General features: G+C 40.6%; 1 protein-coding gene across 1 annotated transcript; it reads right to left on the reverse strand.

Annotated features, from left to right (window-relative positions):
* Positions 1-10552: 10552 nt before the first annotated feature.
* Positions 10553-21316, reverse strand: LOC148410131 (cyclin-dependent kinase 5 activator 1-like). Its single transcript, XM_088438108.1, has 3 exons — positions 20874-21316; positions 17565-18183; positions 10553-17098 (listed from the first exon to the last, which is right to left on the reverse strand). The coding sequence occupies exons 2-3, from the start codon at positions 18078-18080 to the stop codon at positions 16607-16609; spliced, it is 1008 nt and encodes a 335-aa protein (XP_088294234.1). The 5' UTR covers positions 18081-18183; positions 20874-21316; the 3' UTR covers positions 10553-16606.

Raw genomic sequence — 21316 nt, forward strand, 5'->3', positions numbered from 1 at the left:
TAGTGTCAAATGCGGCACTAAGATCAAGCAGTAATAATATTGATGAGATGTTGGAATCCGAGGCTAAGAGAAGATCATTCGTCACTTTTACTAGGGCTGTCTCAGTTGAGTGGTTGGCCCTAAAACCTGACTGAAGGAGTTCAAATCTATTGTTGTCTATCATAAAATCACTAAGCTGTTGTGTTACAACTTTCTCGAGAATTTTGGCGATAAACGGAAGGTGTGACACTGGCCTATAGTTAGCGAGATCTTCAGGATCTAGGTGTGGTTTCTTAAGTAATGGTTGAATGACGGCCGTCTTAAAAGCTTCAGGTACAATGCCAGAGGAGAGTGACAGGTTGATAATATTCAAGACAGACGACCCCAAGATCGGGAACAACTCTTTGACGAGTTTGCCTGGAAGCGGGTCGAGCATGCAGGACGTCGGCTTTGCTGCATTAACCAGTTGTGTAAGACACTCCAGGGATACTAAATCAAACTGGGACAGGGTAGCCAGACTTTCATGAACCTGATTGTCCGAACTAGCATCAACAATCACAGTTGAGGTGGTGAGCGGCGCTGCCTTTTTTATTTCTTCCCTTATTAGCTGAATCCGCTGAGTAAAGGATTGCATGAAATCGTGTGCTGAATGGAGGGAATTTTGATTAACCTGCTGCTGCTGTGTTAGCTGCGCTACCGTCTCAAATAAATACTTTGGGTTGTTTTTATTAAGACTAATCATTTTGGAAAAGTGATTAGTTTTTGCTAGCCTAAGAGCCTCTTTATATTTCAGCAAGCTATCGCACCAGGCCTGACGGAAAACCTCAAGTTTAGTTGTTCGCCATTTACGCTCAAGTTGTCTACTTAACAGTTTACACGTACGCGTTTCCTCCGTAAACCACGGAGTGCGCCGCTTCGGACGAGTTTTAAGTTTCAGCGGCGCAATAGAGTTTAGGGAATTTAGAAGAACCGAATTAAAATCATTCGCGAGCTTATCGACTGAGCCAGTGAAGGACGGAAAGGCAGCTGTTGCGGAAGGCAGTAATTCAGAAAGTGCAGCAGTCGTTGAAGAATTAATATCACGGCTCTTAAAGCCTTGGTTGTGGACAACAAGACCACACTGAGCTAGGACTTCAAATGTTATAAGATAATGATCAGACATAACGTTAGTATGTGGCAGAATTATGACGTTTGAGGCAGTTAGGCCACGGGTTAGCACTAAGTCTAAGATATTACCATTCCGGTGTGTTGCTGCTTTTATTATTTGTGTAAAACCAAATGCATCGATTATTGCTTGAAAAGCTACAGTAAGTGGCTCTGATGGGGAGTTCATATGAATATTGAAGTCACCCATAATTAATATATTATCTGTGTGAGTTATTAAGTCAGCCATAAGTTCAGGGAATTCATCTAAGAATCCAGAGTATGGGCCAGGAGGACGGTAAATAACTACCACATAAAATGGTGGTGAGGAGCTCGATCGCATAACGAGAGCCTCAAATGTCTTGAAAGTGTGACTCGTGCTCGTGCTAAGCCTAAGATCAGATTCCGAAATTAGGGCGACACAACCCCCCTTTTTTACAAGGACGGGCAACATGTGAGCCCACAAAGTTTGCGGGTGAGGCCTCATTTAATGGTAAGAATTCATTTGGTTTTAGCCAGGTTTCGCAGAGACCAAGCACGTTAAGATTTTGATCTGTAATAAGATCATTTACAAGAAGGGCTTTTGAAGCGAGTGACCTAATATTTATGAAGCCGAATTTAAACTGGGACATTTTTCCCGGACTATTCTGAGTCCTCGTGTTGGTAGTACTAATACCAACAAGATTTTTATGGCTGGGGCTTGCTCTATATTTTGAGTAATTAAAACCTCGTCGCGATGTTAGTAAAGTAGGAATTCGATTGTCGACGACTACAGCGCGCATATTGATATTAATATTTCGCCTAGGCACTTTGTCACTAGTCTTACTGATTAAAGAGGCAGGGCTGTTTTCCTTAATCAACACCACCTCAGCAGAAATCTTATCATTGGGGCATTCAGCATTAGGTATTGAAACAGTATGTGGATTGCAGTGACCTAGACTAAGTATGCTATGTGTGTTGTAACAGTCCAGCCTAGTGCCGGTTAACTCTAGCCTTAACGACTCCACACCCGTTCTAGCAGGCTCGCTACTCGCCTGCGACCCGACATGCTCTAATGTGGGAAGTCATGGAAGGCTCAAACAGTAATCTATGTTTCTAGAAAGAGTGACAGCGCCTTTCCAGTTAGGGTGAAGGCCATCTGTCCTCAGCAGGTCGGGCCGGCCCCAGAAAGAGGGCCAATTATCTACAAACTGGAAACCCTGCTCTTTACAGAAACCAGCCATCCACCGGTTAAGCGAGAATAATCTGCTAAACCTCTCATCATTGCCTCTCGCAGGCAGAGGGCCAGAGACAATAACTCGATGCCGACTCATCTTTCTAGCGAGATTACAAGTCCTAGCTATGTTCTTCTTTGTAATCTCAGACTGCCTCATTCTAGTATCGTTGGAGCCGACGTGTATCACTATGTCCGAGTAGCTAGTGTTGTTTGCACTAGTCTGGTGTCTAGCCCTCTTGCGTGTCAGCTCCCTAAGGTTAGCTTCAATGTCGGGTGCTCTGGCCCCAGGAATACACATTACGGTGGCTGGCTTTTTAAGCTTGATGTTACGGGTGATGGAGTCCCCTATAACTAATGTGCGGGAGCCAGTAGACTGAGGAGGAGTTTGCCTAGCAAGGGGGCTAAAGCGATTATGCGTCCGAACAGGCTCACCGCGGCTAGCAGGCTTCTTAGGGCTAATGCTAGCCGGACTAGCGGGTAGGCTACGACCCGCACTAGCCGACGCTAGCGGCATTGCGGGAGGGCTACGGCCCGCATTGTCATTATCAGATGTGTCCGTCTGATCTACGATTATCAGACTACCCTGCTCTAGCTGACGGACACGGCCCTCTAGGAGAGAAAGCCTCTCCATGAGAATAACACAGGTGTCGCAGGTGACAGAAGAGGTGGAGGTGCACGGAGCCATGCTTACCTTAGTACAGCCGAGCGAAATACTTACGCTAGCAGAGCTGCACGAGGACGAACGGAGCTAGGCGCTGTTCAGAGAAACGGCGAATCACTAGCTATCGAAGAATGGAAACAGTCCTCAAAAATGAAGGAAAAAGAAGAAAAACAACACCGAACACAGGTCCGACGGGTGGTGGTAAAAATAGAAAAATATAAAAGAAAAATATCGTTCGTCTCTCCAGCTAAGGCTAAAACAGCGACAGCAGCAAAACACTCCCCGGAACCGGAAAGAGACGTTGGCTTGACTTTGACTTGTAGTGGGATCTGTTGATGATGGTGGAGGCTTTGAGGCAGGATGGAATGATGGCCTGTGACAGAGACTGGTTGAAAATTCTGGTGAAAACTCCAGCCAGTTGGTCCGCACATGCCCTTAGTACCTTACCAGGTACGCCGTCCGGGCCAGCCGCCTTTCTGTGGTCTACAGACTTCAGCACACATCTCACCTCGTGCTCCTGAAGTGTCAGTGTGGAAGTTCTGGGAGGAGGTGTATGTGGTGTGACTGCTGGGGTTCTGGCTGCTTCAAAGCGGGCAAAGAAGTTAAGTTCCTCTGCCAGCGAGGCATCAGTCCGAGCATTCACCGTGTTCCTGCTTTTGTAGTTCGTGATGTGATTTATTCCCCCGCCACATCTTCCTGGGGTCACAGCGAAGTGATCCTCTATTTTCCTCTTGTAGGCCATTTTGGCCTCCCTGATGCCTCTTTTCAGGCCTGACCTGGCCGCGCTGTACAGGGCCCTGTCCCCTGACCTGAAGGCGGTGTTGCGTTTTTTTAGAAGAGAATAGACTTCTCTGTTCATCCAGGGTTTCTGGTTTGGAGAAACCCTGACCCTTCTGTTGACGGTGACAATGTCAATGCAGTTTTTGATGTAGGAGAGTACGGTGTCAGTGTACTCCTGCAGGTTGTGGTTGGAGAATAAATCCCATTCAGTCCTTGAGAAGCAGTCCTGTAGCTGATAGAGGGCTCCCTCGGGCCACGTTTTTATAGTTTTTATCTGTGGTTTCGTCTTCTTCAGAAGTGGAGTGTAAGTGGGGATGAGGGATAAGCAGATATGGTCAGATCCAGCAAGATGGGGGAGGGGAGTTGCTCTGTAAGCCTGTTTAATGTTGGAGTAAACGTGGTCCAAAGTATTGTCACCTCTAGTTGCGAACTTCACATATTGGGTGAATTTAGGAAGCACAGACTTTAAGCATGCTCGGTTGAAATCGCCTGCGATAATACAGACGCCGTCCGGGTGAGCAAGCTGCAGTTTGTTTATACTGGCGGCCATGTAGCTAAGGGCCGTGCTAGTGTTAGCATCGGGTGGGATATAAACGGCGATCACAATAGCAACCTTGAACTCCCTCGGAAGATAAAAGGGTCTGTACAGAACTGTCAGAACCTCTAAGTCAGGGGAGCAGTGCGTGTCTATGATCCTGTTGTTGATACACCACTCGTGCACGTAAACACAAAGTCCCCCACCTCTGCTCTTGCCGGAGTCGCCGTTTCGGTCCTGTCGGTGAAGCGTGCGACCCGCTAGCTCGACTGCCGCGTCGGGGATCAGCGGGTGAAGCCATGTCTCAGTGATCAAGATAACGCTGCAGTTCCGCACGAAACTGTTTGTGGCCAAATGTAATTCTAGTTCGTCGATTTTGTGAGTGATGGATCTGGCGTTGGAAAGGAAGAGACTCGGTAATGCTGGCCTGTGAAGGTTGTTTACGTAGCCTAGCATTTGAGCCCGACCGGCAGCCTCGCTTTTGCTTCCTCTCTCGCCGCCTTCTCCGCCTCCTGAACGGGCCGGTAATCCACGGAGAGCCCGGTGGTCTTGCTATGTCTTCCGGGATGTTGAATTTGTGATGAAAACCGCCGGTAACAGATAGATTGCACCTCAGACCGAGGTCAATAAGTTCCCGACGACTATAAGTGAGAGCGGTTGCGCAAAATTCAAAAAATGACTGTGGTATTCCCAGTCTATATTGTTGCTGTTTCTGGTACTTGGAGTGCATTAGTAGTTGTAGTGCCCCGGGTTCATTTGTCCATATTCCTTTGGCCTTCCATCCGGTGGTTGAATTGGTGGCATTTTCCATTGTATTGGTTTGTTTGATTGTATTGCTGTTCCAGGTTATATTGATATTCCAGGTTGAAATTGTTTTGCATTGGGATTCAATATTTTGGCCTTTTCTCTTTTTGAAGATGCTGGAGAAGTACCAGTACTTCTGGAGCACAACACAGCCATTCTTGCTTCATTTGCAGCCAGTTCTGCTTTCACAGCTAGCCGTTCTCGTTTTCTCCTCAACGTTTGTTCCTGCTCCTCTAAAGCATGTTGTTCCTTCAATGCTGCTGCACGGGCGACTAATGTAGCTCTGTCAGCCACTGCAATTAATTTTGCAGATGTGGTAGTTGACTGGCTACTCCTCTTTGAATGTTGAATGGAAATGTTTGAAACACTGTCATCAGGATTGATTCCATCATCAATTCAATGACCAACTTCATTTGTAATACCATGAATTTGCTTTGAATTCATTTCAATAGCACCCTTATCGCCATTCACATTGTTTGAAACCCACATCTCTGCTTCTGAAACACACATATTATTTGGTATCATTTTTGCTTTAAACCACATTTCCTGGTTTTTCTTTTCATCAGGTGGCATAAATCCCTGTTGGGTTTGCAGCTTCATCATCCATCTCGGGAAGGTTTTGTGCAGATACCCCGTCGAAAGAAGGATCACCGTAAACGAAGATGTCTTACTTTATATTTATTACATTAGTCATAAGAATGTTAGTTACATGTGCAGGCCAACTCCTTTTGTTGACTCCATCGTGCTTTTCACTGAACTGCGCCCAAAAAAAAAAAAAAAAACTTAACGTAAAGTGTCTTCACATAAAGAACATGAACATTTTCACGACCGTGATGCATTCTCTGACATTCTGGAAAAATCAACCTCTCACATTTCAAACACATAACAACTGAGATGAGATGAGAGCACACTCAACACCCCTCCTTGCACTTATCATCAACTAAAACAAATAATCTTTTCTCGTCATTCATTTCCAAAAAAACAACTCTTGAATTTAGCAATCCTAATGCTAGACACTGGTTTTGTCAATATTTCTGCGACCATATTTTCTGATGGACAATATACAACATCTATGTGTCCATTGTTCAGTGCTTCACGAATGAAATGAAATCTGACATCGATGTGTTTTGATCTCTGTCTGTTCACTGGGTTTTTACTTCATGCTATGGATCCCTGATTGTCTCCATAAATCTTTGTGCAGCTATATCTGGTATTGTCCATGCCATTTAACAATTGAGTTAAATACATGCTTTCCTGTGCTGTAGTTGTTAATGTAATGTACTCCGCTTCACAAGTCGACAGGGCCACTATTGGCTGTATTTTCGACTTCCATGAGATAGCCGGTCCTTGTGTAGTCATGCTGAAACAATATCCTGAAGTACTTCTTCTGTCTTCTATAGATGACACCCAATCAGAGTCACTAAAAGCTATTAGTTTCAAGTCCTCATCATTTTTCTTGAAAATCAATTCAAATCAATTGTACCTTTCAGATATCTCAAAACATGCTTGGCAGCCACCAAGTTGTCTGTTTTTGGCTTTGCCAATGTTTGTGATAATTTGCTCACTATCCAGCTGATATCTGGTCTTGTCCAAGTCATTGCATAGATCAGGCTACCTACAATCTCGCGATACGCTTTAGGATCGACAGCCTGATTTTTGTCACTTTCTTCATACTTCTCTATTCTTGGTTCACATGGTGTGTATCTATTAAGTAGCTCAGTGTTGCTTGCTGCAAGTATGAGATCATCTACCCAAATGATGATAATGATCATAACTTCTCCCATCAGTTTTCTGTATACACAGTGATCAGATTGATTTCTCACAAAATTGTCCTGCTCCAAGTGATCAGTGAGAAGTTTGTACCAATTTCTTCCAGATTGTTTAAGTCCATAGAGGGACTTCTTTAGCATGTACGCTGTATACCAATTTCTCTCCTTTCGCTGATGTCTTCTCAAAACCCTCCGGTTGATCTAAATAAAGTTCTTCATCTATTGGCGCATGCAAGTATGCAGTCTTTACGTCCATTTGATGGACGATAAGATTGTTTTGGGTCGCTATTTGCATTAAGGCCCGAACTGACGTAATGTTTGTTGTTGGAGCAAATGTTTTGTGATAATCTATGCCTTTTGTTTGATTGTACCCCTTTGCAACCCCTGGCTTTATACACTTTCTTTCCATCAGCATTCTCTGACAGCATATAAAGTCTTAACATCATTCCTTCCTTCCGATTTTCACTCATTTTCTCTCCTTCCTTCCATCCCGACCAGCTGTGCCATCAAGCTCGATAAAGGCGTTAGGCCAATAGCATATCGGCATTTCTGGGATTGACGTGACGCCGGCCAATAGCATCTCTGTGACTGAGTCCGTTACTGACACCGTGACTGAGACAGTGACTGTGACATTGTTAGAGCACTAGCATTCAACGTTGCCGTGAGGACTGTCAGCCTCAGAATTAGTTGATGTAGCAAGGCGAAAGCAAATGTCCGAATACAATGGCCGGCATGTCGTATTGTTCGTAAGACGGAAGGTTTGTTCGTAAGCGAGGGACAAAAAAACTCCGCGGTCCACGCTCGTAAGTCGAAATTTTCGTAAAACAGGGTGTTCGTAAACCGGGGGCTGACTGTATTTTTAGTCCTGTCACTGTAACATCTGTTACGGATATGAGCAGCATTTTGAACGGCATAAGGCCATAACACTTTTGGTAAACCCTTTTCCAGTAACAAGCACCGTCCCATTTCAAAGAGTGTTCTCCACTGTCTTTCAACAGTACAATTTTGGTGTGGAGAGTATGGAGATGATGTCTCATGTCTAATGCCTTTATCCCTCAAGAGTGACTGAAAGGCATTGCTGCTGTATTCTGTACCATCGTCTGATCTAATGCATTTGACATTACCATATGGTGCAGTGTCTGCGAGGAATTTTTCTGTTGCGAATACTGTGTCACTTTTGGATTTAAGAAAATACACCGACACTGCCCCTGAAAAATCATCTGTGATTGATATTGCATATTTGTAGCCATCCTGACTTGTTGGCTCAATGGGACCTGACAAGTCAGTGAATATCAGCTCAAGAGGTGCGCAAGCTTTTGCACCAGGGTTCTTGTTTCTACTGTTGATGAATTTTCCCTCTGTGCAGACACTGCATTCTATTTTTGGGTTGCCTGTAATCTTCATACCATTCACTACACTTGGCAGTTTGAAGACATCATCCACATTACAATGTCCCAAAATCTCATGCCATATCTTGACATCACAGGTTAAATTTGCATTGTCCTTGGACATAATATCCACATCAGTGTTTTTCTGGTTATTTACCATTTTCATGTAGTATAGTCTTTCATGTTCCTCAATGCTGAAGACTGTTCCATCTTTAGTTATAAGTTTGTTCTTTCCCTCTTCAAATGTCACTTTGGCTCCATCAGTTGTAGCTGCTTTCACAGAGATGATGCTTTGTGGGTACGTTGGTATGTATAAAGCTTTCTTCAAAGTGACACCAACACATCTCTCTTTCATGTCCAACAGGAACACCTTGGCATCTCCCTGTTTCAACGCCTCGTTGTTCTCTCTGGTTCCGTCAGCTAGTTCCATAAAATGTTGAGCTGGAATGAATGTCTCATCAAATGTTGTGAATTTGGTTTCATCATTTATGATGTGTGATGTGGCACCACAATCTACCATAAGTCCATTTCTTTGAATATTACCCAGAAGGAATTTTTGACTGACTTTGAATACAAATGTCTTTTGTTCATGATCCTGTTGTTTGTCCGCTGTTTGTTTTGCGTCATCTTTCTGCTTCATTTTCCTCCTGCATGTCTCATCACTGTGGGTGGCACTTCTACGGTACTTACACCACATTGTTGCCTCTTTTTGACGACAATCTCTGGCAAAATGTCCGCGGTTTCCACATTCATAGAAAGTCACAGTTGATACATCCACTTTCATTACATTGTCCATTTTTGGTTTAGTGTCAATTTTTTCTGTCTCCTCATAACTTCGTAATTTACTTTTAAACTGTATAAACGTTAAGTCATCGCTGCTTTGTGTTGTGTGAATGCTGAAAAGCTTGTATGATTCTGGAAGGCCCTTCAGAATCATTGTTATTATTAGCCCATCACTTATTGTTTCCTTTGCATTTCTCAAGGAGGTTACTGCCTTTTCAGCGCGGAGGACATAGTCAGTTATTGTTTCATCAGGCTCTTTCTTAAGGGAAGTTAGTTCTGTATACAGGGCAATAATTCTGGGCTTACCCTGGCTGGCGTAATGGCTGCATAGTATTTCCAGAACCTTTTTCCCGTCATCTGCCGCTTCCCTCATTATTAATGACAGGCTTGTGTCGTCGAGAAATTGAATTAGTTCCGCATAACATTCTGCGTTCTTTTCCGGATCAGGTGCGGTAGTTGATAGTATGGTGTCCTTCAATCCGAGTATCCTTAAATGGCTAAGGAACTTTACCTCCCAAAGCTCGTAGTTGTTTTCATTTCCGTCAAAGACTAATCGCTGCCATCTTCCTCCTCCGGTGCCGCGCCTAGGCCCATAACCTGTTGGGTTTGCATCTTCATCATCCATCTCAGGAAGGTTTTGTGCAGATACCCCGTCGAAAGAAGGATCACCGTAAACGACGATGTCTTACTTTATATTTTTTACATTAGTCATAAGAATGTTTGTTATATGTGCAGGCCAACTCAATTTGTTGACTCCATCGTGCTTTTTACTGAACTGCGCCAAAAAAAAAAAGAAAAAACTTAATGTAAAGTGTCCGCACATAAAGAACATGAACATTTTCACGACCGTGATGCACCTTGGCAGCTTCCTACGCCACGCTACTCTTCTTCATGATGAAAATAGTCAATGTTCAGTCAATGAAAACGAGCAGCGTACACACAAATTATTGCAAGCAAAGTCAGCGCACCGCGATTAAAGTCGATAATTGTCTTCGGCAACCATGGATTTACGCCACACCCCCAATTGTAATACGTGCACACAACTAGATGGCCATAATATATACGTACTCCCCTATCACCTTATAGTGGACGCCGTGTGGTCCAACACTGCGCCACGCCACAGCCATGTTCATTCGGGCAGTCAGTGTAGCAGCAACAGTAAAGCACTCCAAACCTCCAACCACAACAGCGGCTTCTTCCCTCGTTTGTCCTCGCATCTCCTCAGCCGTCTTGCATACAGCCACGCTCCAAATGATCCGAGGGTGCTTGTGTATTCCTGACACAATTTGTGTATTACTGCCATATGAGTGCCATCTGAAAGCGTATTCACAACTGCTGGGGACATATTGACACAGTCAAGAGCATGTTTGAAATGAAGAAAATGTAACATGCGTTTTTTGAAAAAATGTTTAATGTGTGCTCAGAGATGTCAATGACGTGTGGCTTCTGAAAAAGAATAAATAGAATTTGTCTATTTTAATAATTTCCTTCCAGTCTCTTTTCCAGTCATTTTAATGTATATGTCAGATTTTTTTTAACCAAACATTGCCCAATATATCACAATACGTATAGCAATATGCCTTTGCTGTATTGCAATGCATCACAATACACTTATAAAACCCAATACCCAGCCCTACTAATTAGGTATGCACCAATATTACATGAATGCAAACCAAATTGCTTGTAAACGTTTTTATACAAAGTATCTGCTGATCACTTGGTTCTTTCTTGCATACATATTCATACATCCACATAGTAACAGACTGCAGCATCAGTATTCTAGTAACACTAGTTGCATTAAACTTGAACGAAGATTCTTGTTGCACAAAATCATTCACAAACGGAAGAAAGAAACAATAAGTTTATCATCATCATACACAATAGTTTTCGTCTTGTATGTGTTGCAAGATAAAATATGGCACATATTTGATGAGACATGATTGGGAGGGGTGTCATCCAAATATTCAGTTCCATGTCCGGTCCTCTCAGAAGTTAGGTATCCTTTCAAAGTTGTCTTTCTTTGACTCTTTTATCATTAAATTGCTGGTTGGATCAAATCAGAGGACATTACTTTGAATAAAACATATGGTATTAACTTTCCACAGTTTGCACATCATCATCATCACCATTATCCACTCTTAAATTCTTGCACAACATCATCATCCACTTTTTGTTGCTAGATCTGTACAGCACATAAAAGTCAGTACCGTGAACATATGTAGTGTAGACCATTTCCAACTGTATTTGACTGAATCGGCAGCACCCACAGCAAAGTTAACATTATTCAACTGTCCAAATATAGAGAAGAATTTCTTAAGCTTGTATTCATCTGCTTGAATAGAATGCAAAAATTGTAGGTAATCCAGCAATGACAGTTTATGAAAAGCCATTTGCAGATTAGTAACAGAGTCAACACTACTATTGACTGAATAAAAGCTTACAGCAAGCAGCTTTGGTGGCTAGGTGACAGTAAGTCAAACATTGAGCTTGAGAAACAAGTATTTTTACATATGGAAATAGACCAAATTTAAACAATTTGAGCATAAAGCTTTATTTTCACATAGCATCACGTGACAAGTATTTTTTTCCCGCTTCTGCAGATATTCCTAATGGACCATTTGAATCAGGTGCATTGCAACTGGGAGACTTTAAAAAACATCCTGGACACCGATTCTTGGAGGACCATGATTAAAGACCCTTGGCCTTTACCATAGCTGAAATGCCGCTTTGCTTATTTTCAGTTTCAAAAGTGTTCTACCACTTTGTGATTTCACACAACTGAAAGTTTGCATTGTATTAAATTAGCCTATTTCCTCGCGAGTAGCTGACTACAGTATTGTAAACAGCAAGAGAAATTACAGCCGATAATTTTAAATTGAGGTGTATAAAGTTTATACACCATGTACTTTAATTATTATATTATCATTGTTTATTACCAGTACTACATTTCAAACTTTGAATGATAATGGAATAAGTGTATTCAATAGAAAAATACTAATTTACGTTTTAAACACTTTCACTTTATCACGTCTAGTTAGTTACAGTACCATTATAGAGACGGTAAAACGGGGTCCAGACAGTCAAAACTCAACTGGTAGGTTAACAAACTCATTTGATTCCAGGTAGAGTTGAAGCAACTGTGGTTTAAGCCAAATATGCATAAAATGTACTTTCTGGCCCTGCATTTCCAATCTCTGTACAATCATATATATTGATCAGCCATCAATTATGTTCTTATCAAACCCATACATTAAGTAAGTGTATGTCACATAAACTGCTGTCATTTAGAGAAATGCTACTTGTTTTCCATTCAATCCAACAGAAACAGGTGAGGAAGGTCATGTGAACAAGTGTGTTCATCATAGATGTCATTCTTCATATGCATAATATGTCACATGAGGTCAGATTCTGGTTCTGGGCTACATTGTCTTTACAGTAATCTGTTATCACCAGAAAATAAAACTAGAGCAAAAACATCACTTGACAATATAGAAAACGTCTTTATGGAAATAAGCATGACATCCTGTGGAGTTTTTACTTTAAAAAAATCTCCAGGTTCTTGAGAATAATTACAAATGTTTCAACTTGGCTTCAAATTTTGCAGGAATCTGTTGGTAAAGTTTTCCATCGGGTCTTAACTTTCATAGCCGCAAACTTTATTTAGAAGCCTTAAGAGACAAGATTATTTTTTGGTATACTGGATCAGTTTGTATTGGCATAAGATTATCATAATATTATCATATTACATAATATAATCTGTTTAACAAAGCGGAAGGTTGGCGAAACAATTTTGTTTGCATGTAACATAGTGATGAAAATGAATTCGGAAGAAAGGGAACATCACATAGTGATCATCTAGCAGGAATTAATTCCTACAAATGGGCCTGATAACTGATAAATACATCATTAGAAAGTCTTGTTGCTTAATTATGTCAGGAATTTGAACCTTTTTAATTCGCATGATTATGAGTTTACACATGTAACATGATTTCTATAAGTGTTCTCTTTTAGAATTAATTAAGTGCAGCATATTGGCATTGATACAGCTACTGCAAACATTTTGCACACATTTTGTCCATTGTCAGGTCTCACAGTCACCAAATGTCATAACCAGTGGTCTATTGATTTGACCTTGTGCGCTACAAATGCCCAGCCAAAAGCAGCATGCCTATGAAGCTAAACAAGCATGCATGCAAATTTGCTGAACGAGTCAAGTTAAAAGTTGAATATGTGCAATTGGTGTATGTTAGTGTCTGGAGCATAGACTGTTTAAGGGATGCAGGATGAAACAATGACAGCTTCCCAGTTTATCTACCTTTTGAGATATAATATGGTGAGTGTGAATATGAAAATGATAGACAGGTGTTTTGTCCCAGTGTGACCACCAAAATGACCACACACCACACCCACTCACCCAGACTGCTATTGGGAACCCCCCTCCCACACACACACACACACACACACACACACACACACACACACACACACACACCATGGCATCTCTTGAAAAGTTAAGTCAGATAATGTTTCAGTTGAATCTGTACCCATGTTAACTTTTCAAACTCAATATAACAGGGCAGTTTTGCCTTTTGTGCCAATACAGTGGTGGATGTATTCAGGAAAAGGCAATGTCGCATTTGCTCTTCAAACAAGTGCTAGCTGACACTCAAACAAGTCAGTGGCTTACGAGCCTTACGACTTACGGCTTACGAACTCTTTCAAGTTAACTTACACACTTTTCAAATATTTTTAAAACCCTTTCTTTCCTGTTGTCATTCAAGATCCCACCGTTGTGAACCTATGAAGAGAAAGTACAGGTTAGTCAGATAATGTTTCAGTTGAATCTGCATCCATGTCAACTTTTTAAACTCAATATAACAGGGCAGTTTTGCCTTCTGTGCCAGTATAGTGGGAGCAGTTTTGGGAGTAATGCATTACAAAAGTAATGTAATTACTGTAATGCATTACTTTTTACTGTAACGCTGAAATTACACATAAAAAATTGTAATACTGTGCTTGTTAAAAATGAAAGTAAAGTAATGCATTTCAAAGAATTTTTATCCTGAAAGTGGTGCCCCCCCCCCCCAAATTCGGCAAAAACACTGCGAGATCGGAAGAGAAAAATCCGTGGCAAAATGTGTACTTTACTGATATACTACAGCTGAGATGAAATGTGGTTGAATATGGACAATATGTACACAAGATGGACATACGACCATTACTTTCATTTCGTCAGAGAAAACGACAAAAAAAATAACATCGTTAGATGCACTTTGTGCTCGACACCATAAAAAGCTGTCCACTTTGCGAAGTAGGACCAGTAATTTGACAAACCATTTACAGCGGAGCTATAGTAATGTGAAGTTAGATTAATAATAGTCTATAAATAGTTCTGGTCAATGTGTATCAAGATGATGCATAAAATACTCATGTTAGCCAGTACGTTAAACACCCTAGCAATGATGTAGGCTAGGTGCTAAAGTTAGCCCCACCGAAACCTTCTATTTTTGAAACATATGTTTCTAACCTAGCCAACTGATCTTGAATTTGATATTAACATTGAAATTGTGAAATGCAATAACCGTTTTTGTCTACAGCATAAACAATGCATCACTTTGCAGTGAAGCCTTTTAATGAAGAAGTTGTAAAGGGATTAAAAAAAAAAAAAGATTTTATATCTTGCCTTTGAAGGACTACAATACAAATTCAGATTCAATGATTTGCCTGGTTTTAGGCTTAAGCAAAACTTTCAATGGATGTGTAATAAGCGTAATGACCTACAGTACGTACAGTACCTTTAGAACGGCAAATCCATGTTTCCAAATATGATGGTGAGAGTCATATAAAAGTAATGCAATAGTAGTGTAATGCCTTACATTTCAAATACAGTAATATTGTAATGGAACTAATTACTTTGAGATGACAGTAATAAGTAATAAATAATGCATTACAGTTTTGAAATAATTTGCCCAACACTGGGTGGGAGTATTCAGGAAAAAGCAAGGTCACGTTTGCTCTTCAAACAAGTGCTAGGTAACACTAAAAAAAAGCCCGTAGTTTACTGCACTTTCAAGTTAACTTACACACTTTTCAATTTTTTTTAAAACCATTTCTTTCCTGTTGTTGTTCAAGACTGCACCAATGTGAACCTATGAGGAGAAGGTGCAGGAGGATGGAGAGTTATCACATAAAACCCCACTCATCAGAGTGTTTTTCTATTGCATTCTGCTGTTTTTTTTTCTTAGTAAACGTTTACTACAGGGTCATTTTCTGCCCAATGATGAGTGTGCTGCTTGAAACAGCTTTCCCTTTTTTTTTAACTGTACTTCATGAACGATGCCACAACTATTATTTTGAATATGGATATGTGTTTTGATCGTATGCTTTTAAAGTTTTAACAGTGAGCCTCTCAGCCAATGTTGATGAGAGCAATAAGCTTATGCATGACAATAGGAGTAAGGTTAAGTGGAGTTGGCAGTAAGCAGATGGTCATGTGCCATGACATATAACGTGAGCTCATGCAATGTGGAGTCATCAGTATCTTTATGCTTGTATTATTCAACTTTATTTATATACAATACCAGTCAAAATTTGGAAATACTTTCAACTTGAAATGCTTTCAAGCATGTTAAGAAATTCTTACTATTAACTCTTGATAGAGTGCAGCTGTGAAATTATTGTATTCTATTATTCCAGGCCATATAACATCATCAACATAAAAAAGATGACAGCAAAAATACCAAGATGTACAAAGCTGCATTTTAATCTAAATTAAAACATTCTGTTTAACTTTAATTTACCAAACAACCATCAATATTAATATAGTATGTTGATGACTTTAGGATGAATCTATAATTCAGATGAGTTGTTAATGATAAAGAAAACACCACTGAATTAGAGGATTTCCAAATTTTTGACTGGTACAGTAAATTCATGTTGTCTGGCGTTTCTATTTTCTTTTACTTAAATTAAAAAAAAAACAACAAAAAAACATTACAACAGGACCACCAGTTGCTGTTTTTTTTTTTTCTACTTCAAAGAAAATAGAGGAAACAGTTTGCGCATGACTTGAGCTTTAGTAACACCCAATTTAGCAATCATTTTTGGACAAAACTACAAAAAAATAGATTTTTACCTTTCATGCTTTCAGTATTAACTTTCACAAAAGTAATCAGAGGCAATTAAATCCGCCAAGCAGTTATTACGATAATAATATTAATGGTCAAAAGTCAAAATTCCTCAAACACACATACAGAATTTGCTTTTTGGTGCCTTCTTGTTCTTAACTCATTCACTGACATTGACAACTATAATTGTCATCTTATTTTACTAAGCTGGCAGTGGATAAGTTAAATCAACAATTGCCACCAACTGCTATATGTAGCATCGAAATCAAATCCATCATATCTGACTGGCGTACAGTACCAGCAAACTTTAGAGACGCCAGACAACACCGTGGTTTCAAAATTGCTTCAAACTGCATTACAGTAGTCCCCGATCCTCATCAAATCAGTTCCCACATCCATTTTTTTTTCGTTCCACGTTCTTTTATCGGTCAAGGCCTATAAAGAGTTTGGTCTTCTCCTCTTCTTTCTTGCTCTCATTCTTCAGGTCGGCAAACACCTGGGTGAAGAAATGTGGGTCGGTATTGATCTGGAGCATCTTTCCACTCATGCGGTTGATGATCTCCAGACAGCGGTCCCAAAAGGCCTCCTTCTCAGCCTCGACCAAGAAGGGCTTCAATGGGTAGGAGATCTCGTTGCCCATGTAGGAGTAGGACAGGTAGAGGCATGTGAGCAGCGAGGCCTGTAGCTCACGCTCGGAGGCCACCTCAGTAGAAACCACATCACGGCACAACATGTAGAGGAAGACCACATTGGCCGGAGTGATGAAGCCCTGATCCTGCCAACCTTGAAGGAGGAGTGAGCGGTCCACACTGCGAAGCCACAACACAGGATCGGTGGGTGAGAGACGCTTCAGACGGTAACATCGGCGGCAAAGGAATTCGCCGAGGCTGCGCATCAGCTCACTGGTGGAGGCCTGAGGGGTCAGAGGACAGGAGGAAATAGAAGACAGCAATTTGGGAATTGACAAATAATAAACAAAACCGTGTGTTCCCCTATGAAGATTTAGCGCATTCTCCATATTTTTAATCAATATTATTCCTGCTGAGGGATTCTATCACAAAACTGACACAGTACAGTACATCAGTTACTTTATATTGTGTATTTACAATCCTATTGAACATGGGTGTCAAATGTACAGCCCAGGGGTCATCAGCAGGGGTCTTTATCATTACAGACAACCAGTCTTGTATTTCTCTATAAATGTTCTTTATTTAACGCTCAGCAGTTAGCACACGGTGCTTTTGTATTTGATCTCACCTCTTCTTTGGGAGTTTTCAACTTCTGTTTTGTATATCATTACATACATGCCACCCAGTGTCCAAAATGAGACAGCATAGCACCATTTTATTCTTTTATGAACTGCGAAGAAAGGGTGTTACCTGGACAATGACACGCTTTGGTGTACCGACTGCAGCAGAAGGCTGGATCCCAGAACCAGTTAGGGAATTCTTTTTAGCAGCAACGGTAGCTATGTCTATCAGGGTCTTGGAGGTTGGGAGGTTGGAGGAGGTAGTCAAGGTAGTGGCCGAGGGATCCTGGCTGGAAGAGTAAGAGGAAAGATTTGCACAAGACTGAGATTTCTTCAGCTTCAAGCTGTTAGAAGCTGAATTTGAGGTGATGGCATCATCTGTGTCCGGCGTGCATCCTTTTCCGCTATCGCCGCCCTCGGACTGCATCTTCTTGGAGCCCTTCCTCTTCGCTGATACGGCCACGATACGTTTCCATGGCAACACACTGATGATGGAGGGACGTTTGAGGGATTTGGCTGCAGCTGCCGCTGCATCCTTAGCATTCTTACTGTTCTGGACTGCCGTGTAATGACCAACTGTAGCCGGACCATCCTCAAACAGGGCTGCCTTGCGGTAGCTTGGTGAGAGGGATAGCACTGTACCCATGATGCTTGGCCAAGGTCAGCAAAATGACAGAGCACCAGTGGTGAGGAGCAGTGAGGAGAATACTCCTTGCTTGGAAAAGAACCAGTGACTCACCTCAGTGAATCTGAGAAGAAAGAAATCCTTTAATTAAAAAACAAACAAAAAACACTTGCAATAATACCATGCATCCAATGCATAAATGGGTAAACACTCACACAATAGAGCAAATCTCCATTTTCCCTCTGAGCTGTGAAATCCCAATATTTAGCTCAGCTTGGCTCCCTACAGTAGAAGATAGCTGTTCCACAGGGATTCGCACTCATAGTTACCATGACAACTGAGCAGCTTCCAGCTCCTCCAATATTATCAAGTTAAAGAAAAACCCTGTACGTTCTCCATTTAAATTTTTGACAACAAAGTGTAATTCATGCTTTGTCATGATAACACCTGTATTTTCTTACATGCTAATATTGTACATACAACTAAACAGGGGTAATCCTGTATAGTCTATCCATGTTATCATGGGAATTATACTGCACACATCCACTCATTGTTCACATTCACATCTATGGGTCTATTGTTAGCCTTCACCAACAAGTGAGGATAAAATACATTTTTAAATTGTTGTCTTGTAAGGGATGGACACACTCCTAAGTGGCCGTGCCATGTTGAGCTTTGATATGTCACCATCTGGGTGACATTTCAGCTTCCAAGTGTCTTCTTTCAATGCTTTCCTTTTGATGTGAAATCACTTGTAAGGATGTAAAAAAAAAAAATGCACAAGACCCGATTGGATTAACGTGGATATTAATTCAGTCAAGAGGCAGCTATCCACCTGAAATGACACAGTAAGTGTTGTCTATCCATCCATTTTACAGGTTTATGTTACCAAGATCCAAAAGCATCCCTTGGCTGTGGCTTTCAGTGAATTGGGCTAAAACTGAGTACTTCATCTAAATTTCAATTAGAGAATTTTGTTGGTTTTATAAATGTAACATTTTAAGATTGTTGTAACATTTAAAAAAGTGTTTTAGAGATTAAAAGTTTGAAAACACCTTTAAATTCAAGGTTTTAATCTATTTCAGCAAGTGAGAGCCGAAATGAGAAGTTGTCCAATGCCTGTCACAGAGTTGTGCATTTTTATTTCTTCAAAGATGTCAGGAATGTAAAACATGGCCCAAATGTATGAAAATACAAAATCCAAGTATGGTACGTATCATGGCTAGGTATAAGGTGCGCTGTAAAAATAAATAAATAAATAAATTGGGGGCAGTTGGGCAATACCACAAAAAACAGAAGTGTAATTTATCATCAAAATGCAACCTTTTCAATAAATAAAATATAGTTTTTACTTCTTCTTTGTACAAAATCCTGGCCTATTTTGATGCTATTTTAACATTTATTTAACAACAGTTACACATTTTTAAATTAAATCATCTATAAATACAGGTATTTAAGTGAATGTAAGCAATCCTGCAACCTTTGTGAGAATAAGTGGCTCTAGAAAATGGATGTAGGGATAAAAATAATAATAATAATAAAATGAAATATTAAAAATGACTAGCAATTTCTCTTCTGACATTTTCTAAGAAGAAAATGATTGCATTCAACTTACTTCACCTTCAGTCCTAACAAAACTGTCCAAAATAGTGATTAGCTGGGTCAAAATAATGAGCCTAGACTTGGGTAATAGTTACCCAGTTCGTTGAAAATACACAGCCTCCCAGACAGAGGGTCATTAAGAAAACAACCTCAAAGTTTTTTAAGACTGAGCACATTGTACAATAATATACTGTGCTGTACCACTAAAAAAAATTATAAAACAATTAAAATGATTAAAATCAACTTTTGATAAAGATGTTATGACTTGGGGTCTTATATCTGTTAAAATCGCTGGAGTGAATGCTGTTTCCATGTATGGCTTGAAAAGAAAAAAACGAGCCACAATACCAAGAGTCCTTATAATTAGTGATTGGGATTAACCAATATTTACTGACTAAATCACTATACCATAGCTGAGGCCTATTTAATTAATTGTTTTATGCAACTATGAATCAATTAGATGGCTCCTGAAAGCCATTCCTTCACATGGAGCGTGTATAAAGTGTGCAGCTGCCAAATGGCAGTCTGCTGCATAATTGCACAAATAAACAATTAAAAAATAAATTCAAATTATAACTGTGTCGGTTCGGGTTTTCCATTCCTTTCGGGATTTGTTAATGTGAGACGAAAGGGTGTCTGCGACTCTAACCAGTCCATGGTGGGTGGCAGAATAAACATATAGAAATAGATGCATCCATTTGCATCATTAAAACACATCGAAGTGCAATCCATAAAACAGATTTTTATTCGACGTTAACTCAATTGTATTTGTGTCAAGGTTGATACGAAATGCGTATCTATTGTGGCTCATACAGCGCTGCAGTTCTCTTAGGTATTATATAAGAATCAAGCTCAACCACGGAGGCATGAGAAAAGATGTTCACAAGCCTCCATTTTAGCTTCAAAATGGAAGCGTTGAAAACAAGACACCCCCGCCTCCTCTAGACGCAGGAAGCATCACGTTGTGTCATATGTATATAATGGATAAGAATAGCTGCACAATAAATGCTTGCTAAAATGCCTTCATGCACGCTTTTTTTTTTTTTTTTTTTGGGGGGGGGGGGGGGGGTACACCTGCAACTCCACATATAAAGTCAGAATTTTGCATTGGTGCTTTTATATTGCTGAATTACGGATCAGTTAGGTACACTATCGTTTATGTTAGTAAGGTGTTTCGTTAATGACGAAAAATAGACACCGAAGTTCTCCTACCTGATAAATTAATTGATTCTTCTTGCACGATCCATGGAGCCTTGGGCCACCTTGCAGAAATCACAGACGTTCTTATCGGTTTCCACGCACCTCGCGGTGAATCCAGTCCGTGAACAGCTCCCACACTACAGGCCAAAATATTCTCTCGTCCCAGTGGGCTGCGGTTTTCTCCTTATTTAATTTCTAAAACTCAAATTTTTCTTTGTGTTCTACGGAATATTTATGCTCGAAGCAGAGCAACGAGATGTGCTTGGAAGTAGGATGGAAAATATCGTCCATTGAGAACCGAAAATACGCTCACGGTTATTAATCCCCCAGATGCTTACATCGCTTCAGGAGCGCAAAACAACAATGGAAAACCTATAACTGTAAAAAAAAAAAAAAAAAAAAAAAAAGCGTGACATATAAAAATCACAAAGAATATGGCCTCTACTGGTTCCAAA

This window comes from Hippichthys cyanospilos, chromosome 16, assembly GCF_059441005.1.
Source record: "Hippichthys cyanospilos isolate Australia breed blue-spotted pipefish chromosome 16, RoL_Hcya_1.0, whole genome shotgun sequence".
NCBI lineage: Eukaryota > Metazoa > Chordata > Actinopteri > Syngnathiformes > Syngnathidae > Hippichthys > Hippichthys cyanospilos.

What these genes read in the sequence shown, in the direction of transcription:
- LOC148410131 (XM_088438108.1), bottom strand. Translation starts at nt 18,080, where the DNA reads ATGGGTACAGTGCTATCCCTCTCACCAAGCTACCGCAAGGCAGCCCTG. An exon ending in CAAAGCGTGTCATTGTCCAG is followed by an intron (nt 17,099 to 17,564) that starts GTAACACCCTTT and finishes CTGACCCCTCAG; the next exon opens with GCCTCCACCAGTGAGCTGAT.